Here is an 8389-nt window from a genome sequence, read left to right on the forward strand (position 1 = left end):
CAGTCAACCTCATCGGACTCGTCCTCGGAGTCGCTGTACTCCACTGCGATGTGATGGGACACACACACACACACACACACACACACACACACACTCACACAGACACACACACACACTCTCACTCCATCCAGTCGACCTCATCGAACTCGGACTCGTCCTCGGAGTCGCTGTACTCCACTGCGATGTGACGGGACACACACACACACACACACACACACACATACACACACACACACACACACACAGACACTCACACACACTCACACACACACACACACACACTCTCTCACTCCATCCAGTCGACCTCATCGAACTCGGACTCGTCCTCGGAGTCGCTGTACTCCACTGCGATGTGATGGGACACACACAGACACACACACACACACACACACTCACACAGACACACACACACTCTCACTCCATCCAGTCGACCTCATCGAACTCGGACTCGTCCTCGGAGTCGCTGTACTCCACTGCGATGTGACGGGACACACACACACACACACACACACACACACACACACACACACACACACACACACACTCACACAGACACACACACACACTCTCACTCCATCCAGTCAACCTCATCGAACTCGGACTCGTCCTCGGAGTCGCTGTACTCCACTGCGATGCGACGGGACAGGATAGTGGCCACGTCGTTCCCCACGCGCTCGTGTTTGGCCTCCTGTTCCCGCTGCTCCTCCACCTTCCTCAGCTGGATCCCTGACACACACACACACACACCGAGCTTCAATATAGAGCCTCAGCACAGCTACTAGTTCATCTACTTTTTAAAAATTAATTATACATTTTGAATTATGAATTTTTTGTTTAATTTAGTATAAATTTAATAATTTATAAAAAATTATATTAATTTATTACATGCATTTATTTATTGCATTCATATTTTTATTAATAATACATTATGATTAATGCTATTTCATTGTTTAATTTATTTATTATATTCAAAAGTGTTAAAAATATAATATTTTATTACTTGCATTTATTTATATTTTTATTAATTATACATTTTAGTTTTTAATTTATAAGTTGCACTTCATGCATTCACAAACTGTATTAATTATTATTATCTAATAATTATCTAATAAATAATTTACTATTATTTTTGTTATTATTATATATTATAATTTTTTATTATATATTAATTGACTAATTTCATATATTTAAAATTGTATTAATTATGTATTAATTATATTATTTGATTAATTGCATTTATTGCACTAATATTTTTTTTAAATTAGACTCATTTATTAATTATTTTCATATTTTTAATAATTATACATTTTAATTATATATTATTTACTAATTCAATTTACTTATTATATGTATAATTATATATTAATGCATTAATTGCATTAATATTTTAATTAATTAATTAATTAATTAATTAATTAATAGTAATTTAAAAAAAATATTTAATGTATTAATTATTTTCACATTTCTATTAATTATAGTTTTTAATGATATATTAATATATATATATATATATAAATATTATATATTAATTAAATGTATTGCATTAATATTGTTTCATTAATTATATATTTAAATTGTTTTACATATAATTAATTATATTGATTTATTATTAGCATTTTTATTGCATTCATATTTTTTCATTATATCTTTTTAATTATTTTAATTAATTAATTTTATTTATTAGGTTTTTTTTGTTTATTTACAATCATTGTTTGTCTTTTTTGAGTGTCGTGCTTCTTATTTGTCACATAATCACATCATAATCTCATGTATAAATCCATGTAGTAAATGGTGCGTAACTCCGCCTACCTTTACGGATGGCCTCCAATAGGACGCTGCGGGCGTCGCTGATTGGCGGCAGGTTTGAGGGGTTCCGCTTGACCTCGTGACCCGAGTGAGTGGGCGGCGACGAAACGGCCCCTGATGGGAAGGAAGGCATGGAGGGCGGGGCATATGATGTGCAGGGGGAGGAGCTTCTGTTTCCCAGGAGAGGAAGAGGAGGGGGAGGAGGGGGCGGCGGCAAAACCATCCCATCGCCACATGTGGGCGGAGCCTGCTGTCCGCGGGCGGGGGATGAGTGAAGGGGCGGAGCCACCGGAGGGGGGGCGGGGTGAAGGACACCCGGGGCGATCTGGAGGGGGGCGGGGGGAGGGGGGATGGCCGGGGGATGCTGGGAAGGTAAGGGAGGGATTGGAGGCGGGCCTGAACCTCGCATCCTTGAACCTGATTGGCTGGCTGGCAGAGGCGGCGGGGGAGGGGGTAAAGGGGGCGGGGCTGGGGGCGGGGCATTCGAGTTGAGGAAGACAGGAGTGCGAGCCGGAGACTGAGTGACGCTGTCGGAGAAACCTGAGCTGGAGCTGGAAGATAAAAAGATGGAAATGTGAGTTCTGATCCCAAACCTTGTGAAAAACATGTCACAATGCAAATAGTACGTATTTGTATGCTTGCTTTGCTATTAGCGTAGCATATTGTTAGCTTACAAACATGAAAATGTCAAACGTGGAATCTACACTTTTCAGCGACCTTTGTTCCAAGAGTGTTTTTCCCATAGGGATTTTAAAAAGTCTGAAAGTAAAAATCCAACTTTTAATGTTGTTTATACGTCTATTTTTAATATGCTTTAAGACAAACCATGTGTAAGTTCATAAGTCGACAGCATTGCTGAGTATTTTCTGCTTAAAACTGCAGTGAACCAAAGACAGTCTCAAAAACACGGTTTGAAATCGCTGGTGTTTCTGACGTCACAAACGACCTTGTAACCAATCAGATCAACGTGTGATCGTCAACCAGTGGATCTCTGAGCTGAGTGAGTGAGTGGAGGCGGGCTCATTTGCATATTCATAGAACCGCGCATACTAAATGAGGCAAGGGTGTCTTTTTGAATGAGTCATTGAATAGTTGGTTCACCCGATTGATTCGTTCAAACGGCTGATTCATTCAGGAATGAAGTAAATGGGTGCTTCTCAATATCCCTCCTCGTCTCCTCGATCCTCCGTCCTCCATCCTATGACCGATCGAGCTCAGCCATCTTGAAGGACATCTCAATTCTCTAATTGCACCGCGAGGAGGCGAGGATCGAGGAGGCTTCCAGAGGAGCTATGAGCGAGGATGCACAGTTGTATGCTTTGCGGAAGTGTTTTATGACTAAACGTGACGCACGTATAAATTCTCCTCCCCCTTCACGTCGGTCACAATCATTTTAAAGGGATAGTTCACTTTGGAATTAATTTTTGGTGTGTTTTAGCTTACCTCAAGGGCATCCAAGATGTTGGTGTCTTTGTTTCCGCAGTAGTTTCAATTTTGATATTTTTAGGTCAAACCGTTCTTGTCTGTCAGTCATATAATGCAGGTCTATGGTCATCACCTCAAAGAGCATGCACAGAGAAGTCCAAATTAAACATGATTTAATGACTCGTAAATGTAAGTACACATTGATGGCCTACGACACGAAACGAGCGGTTTGTGTGAGAAAACGAACAGTATTTATATCGTTGTTACCTCTTGTAAACACAGCCACGTCCAAGTGATCTGAGGGCGCGGGCGCTGCGGTCTGGAAGTGATCTCTCACGCGTGTACGTCACTCATACAATTGTTTTATTTGATTTTTAAAAAAATTGTTTTCTTTTACGACGGTTTAAACATCCCGGATAAGCGCAAATTAGTACCATTTTAAGTAGCTGTCTTACCTACAATCTCTGTTCTGTGTAAACAATGAGTGACACACGCGAGAGATCACTTCCAGACCGAAGCGCCCGCGCCCTCAGATCACTTGGACGTGGCTGTGTTTACAAGAGGTAAAAACGATATAAATACTGTTCGTTTTCTCACACAAACTGCTCGTTTCGTGTCTTAGGCCATCAATGTGTACTTACATTTACGAGTCATTAAATCATGTTTAATTTGGACTTCTCTGTGCTGCTCTTTGAGGTGATGACCATAGACCTGCATTATATGACTGACAGACAAGAACGGTTTGACCTAAAAATATCAAAATTGAAAATACTGTGGACACAAAGACACCTACATCTTGGATGCCCTTGAGGTAAGCTAAAACATACCAAAAATTAATTTCAAAGTGAACTATCCCTTTAAAGCAGCACTCAGTAAGAATTCCGTTTTTGTCAAACAGCGACCCCTAGAGTCGCTGTGGAGTACTTGTACTGTCGTGAATAGCACTCACGCAGAGATGGCTCGCACTCACGGCCGGATCCCCTCCCCCTGTACACCGGTACCTGTTCAGTAGGATGGACGCTGTAACGAGTGAAAATAAGGTATGGCCCCTTTAAGAGCTGCGCGCGCCCAACACCACATGTATACGGCGCCGGGTTATTTCTGTTTGATGCTCATTTTATCAGATCTGTTTTTTTGCCGTAAAGCAATTCGTTACCTCGCGAGACCTGATATCACACGATACTTCCTAACACTGAGGCCGGCGGCTCGCCGGCCCAAAGTTGCAAGGGTGGTTTTGCGGCTCACAGGCACCAGGGGGGTGCGAGACGACCACCATTCAACACGAAATCAGTAATATAAACATTACAATGACTCCAAAGCTGTTCGGTTAACCCTCTGGGGACCAGAGTGTTTTTGGGGCCCTTGGGATGTTTTGACATGCACTGACATTTGTGCTTTTTTCAGTTATTTATAAACATGTTAATGGCAAAGGTGTAAATTCACTCTATATAGCACAAACTTGGCTACCATGATGAGTGAGCAACATGTATGTACATGTTTGTATTTTTAATAGAATAATGTTTATGCGTGGTTATTGAAAAAAATAAAAATGAAAGTTGCTGAAATAAGACCACAAAACACATATTGATTATTTCTTCACAAGACTTTTGAAAATTGTATCACATAGCCTAGAATATTTGCTCCAAAACTATGTGAGAATCATCCTGACTACTCATTCAGATAAGTCAATAAAGTCTTTTACATTTTTAATGACGTGTTTTGTTTGAGAAAGCTTTATGCAGGAGGCGTGGTCTCTCATTAATATGTGTGGCATTCCACACCTGAGAAAGACAAAGACCCTCCCCATAATGGCCCTATTAGGTGCTATCAGGCCATATCATTACAGGAGCCTTGCACAAAGAATGAGGAGATTTAAAAAAGAATGGCTTTTAGATTGTTTGGATTTATAAATACAGGGTGCATAAGTCTGGACACTTCTATCACACACCCTTCACCATATAGACATGTTTTTATTTCAGTTCAAAGTTCAAAGTTAGAGTTGGAAACATCTTGAAAAGAAAATTGTCTTTCTCCATAAATGTCTTAGTTTGATCATACATATTTCAAAGTTGAGGATTCATTATTTTGATATAGCTTGAACAAACACTATAACATCTTAGTTGATTAGTTTATTGACAAAACATACTATATATTTAACATATGAGCAGAAACTCCTAAAAAAAGCTTATTTGATGTCTATTTTAGAGTAAAAACTTTATCCAAAACGAGTCAACGAAATGTTATTTAGTCTGTAACAGTGCGTATCTGTGCGTTCATTCATTCATTCATTCACACACACACACACACACACACACACACACACACACACACACACACACACACACACACACACACACACACACACACACACACACACAAACATGATTCACATTTAACAGTATGCTATTTTTCCGTTTACAGACACTACGTTATTCTATATCGCGATTAGAACAAAGCACTTGCAAAAAACACTTACTTCTCAGCTGAATCTGTTCATCCTCGCAGTGAAAATAAACCCAGTGGTAAATGTCCCAGGATTGTTCCTCATATAGCCGCGCAAGACGACAGTAGATTAATCTGACTAAAAAATAATGTGTGTTTTCAGAGTTTACGGGCGTTAACGCGTCTCAATGTGTTGCTTCACATATTTGCGTTTGAATAGCGCGTGCTCTCCGTGGGCGTGTCACATTACCAGAGATAATCAGCTGAGAGAACGATAATGAGACGGGCTGACACGTCTCTCTTTTTATATAGATGACATAAACGGAGAATATTAATTTTAGTTTTGAATCGGATCATTTAAAAGTACAAACTCAAACGATTTAAAAGATATATTGCTTATGGCTGGGTGAATAGTATTAGCTGAGTTGTGTTGAAGATTAGAGACGTGCTCCAGAAAAAAAGTTCACGGTGACTGAGAGGCAGAACGCACACCCTGTTTATTTTCTTTATTTTACAAAAGCACAATATTTTATTTCGATTGTATGTGGGCACATAAAAAAGTAGACATTTAACAGATTATTTTCTCATATTTCTTAACTCTATATGAACAGAAATGATGGTAGTACTTTAAGTCTATTTTTCTGCTATGTGAAAAAAAAACGACCAAAACGCGCCCGCGCGTTTCTGGTCCCCAGAGGGTTAAGGTAAAAAAAGTTACTTAGTTCACCTTTAAAATGATTGTGACCGACGTGAAGGGGGAGGAGAATTTATACTTTACCTTTGCAGTTTATATAAACCACACATCTCACATATTTCACCAGGGTATCTTGCTTTATTATTATTTATTACTAATTTCTTAAATAACCAAACTTCAACAACATAAGGGCAGATCCTTTGAGCGCAGGTGATGACGCAGTGAAGTGACGCTCGAGTGATCAAGTATTCCGAAGTATAAAAAAAAACTTTCATTCGATTCCTCTGTCCTCATTTTCTTTCCTTGCAGCCTTCCCTCGCGTCCTGCAGGGGGTGGAGCTGAGACGCGAGGAAAGGAAGCGAGGATGCACAAATAAGAATTGAGAAGCACCCCATGGCTCTCTTTATGAATGAGTCATTGAATCATTGGTTCACCCGATTGATTCGTTCAAACGGCTGATTCATTCAGAAGCGAAGCACGAAGCTTAACTATATCATGATATAAATATGAGACAAAAACTGATACAGGGACATTTTTGCCCTGATATCTTAAATTTAAGCGTTAAGTATAGTGTTATTTTTCCCCATAACTAATTATTTTAATTAATGCGTTAAATCGACAGCCCTAATATGTATATATATATATATATATACACTCACCTAAAGGATTATTAGGAACACCATACTAATACTGTGTTTGACCCCCTTTCGCCTTCAGAACTGCCTTAATTCTACGTGGCATTGATTCAACAAGGTGCTGAAAGTATTCTTTAGAAATGTTGGCCCATATTGATAGGATAGCATCTTGCAGATGATGGAGATTTGTGGGATGCACATCCAGGGCACGAAGCTCCCGTTCCACCACATCCCAAAGATGCTCTATTGGGTTGAGATCTGGTGACTGTGGGGGCCATTTTAGTACAGTGAACTCATTGTCATGTTCAAGAAACCAATTTGAAATGATTCGAGCTTTGTGACATGGTGCATTATCCTGCTGGAAGTAGCCGTCAGAGGATGGGTACATGGTGGCCATAAAGGGATGGACATGGTCAGAAACAATGCTCAGGTCGGCCGTGGCATTTAAACGATGCCCAATTGGCACTAAGGGGCCTAAAGTGTGCCAAGAAAACATCCCCCACACCATTACACCACCACCACCAGCCTGCACAGTGGTAACAAGGCATGATGGATCCATGTTCTCATGCTGTTTACGCCAAATTCTGACTCTACCATCTGAATGTCTCAACAGAAATCGAGACTCATCAGACCAGGCAACATTTTTCCAGTCTTCAACTGTCCAATTTTGGTGAGCTCTTGCAAATTGTAGCCTCTTTTTCCTATTTGTAGTGGAGATGAGTGGTACCCGGTGGGGTCTTCTGCTGTTGTAGCCCATCCGCCTCAAGGTTGTGCGTGTTGTGGCTTCACAAATGCTTTGCTGCATACCTCGGTTGTAACGAGTGGTTATTTCAGTCAAAGTTGCTCTTCTATCAGCTTGAATCAGTCGGCCCATTCTCCTCTGACCTCTAGCATCAACAAGGCATTTCCGCCCACAGGACTGCCGCATACTGGATGTTTTTCCCTTTTCACACCATTCTTTGTAAACCCTAGAAATGGTTGTGTGTGAAAATCCCAGTAACTGAGCAGATTGTGAAATACTCAGACCGGCCCGTCTGGCACCAACAACCATGCCACGCTCAAAATTACTTAAATCACCTTTCCTTCCCATTCTGACATTCAGTTTGGAGTTCAGGAGATTGTCTTGACCAGGACCACACCCCTAAATGCATTGAAGCAACTGCCATGTGATTGGTTGATTAGATAATTGCATTAATGTGAAATTGAACAGGTGTTCCTAATAATCCTTTAGGTGAGTGTATATACTGTATATATAATATTTAAGTAGTTTGAGAGTGTGTGAAAGCGACTCAATTACATAATTTGCACCAATGGGAGTGGGTGGAGCTAAAGAGTTCTTTTGGCAAGATTTGCTTCTGTGATTGGTGGAGAATTCTCTGTGGAATCA

General features: G+C 40.2%; 1 protein-coding gene across 1 annotated transcript in view; it reads right to left on the bottom strand.

Annotated features, from left to right (window-relative positions):
• Positions 1 to 243: 243 nt before the first annotated feature.
• The window catches only part of wasf1 (WASP family member 1), a 52325-nt gene continuing 44179 nt past the window's right edge, over positions 244 to 8389 (bottom strand). The window contains exons 8-9 of the mRNA XM_056247170.1: positions 1810 to 2357; positions 244 to 726 (exon numbers count right to left, since the gene is read on the bottom strand). Of these exons, the coding sequence (XP_056103145.1) occupies positions 569 to 726; positions 1810 to 2357 (706 nt within the window). The 3' untranslated portion in view covers positions 244 to 568. The remainder of the gene's footprint in view (positions 727 to 1809; positions 2358 to 8389) is intronic.

This window comes from Rhinichthys klamathensis, unplaced genomic scaffold (assembly GCF_029890125.1).
Source record: "Rhinichthys klamathensis goyatoka isolate OS25496 unplaced genomic scaffold, OSU_Roscu_1.1 h1tg000043l_1, whole genome shotgun sequence".
Taxonomy (NCBI): Eukaryota; Metazoa; Chordata; class Actinopteri; order Cypriniformes; family Leuciscidae; genus Rhinichthys; species Rhinichthys klamathensis.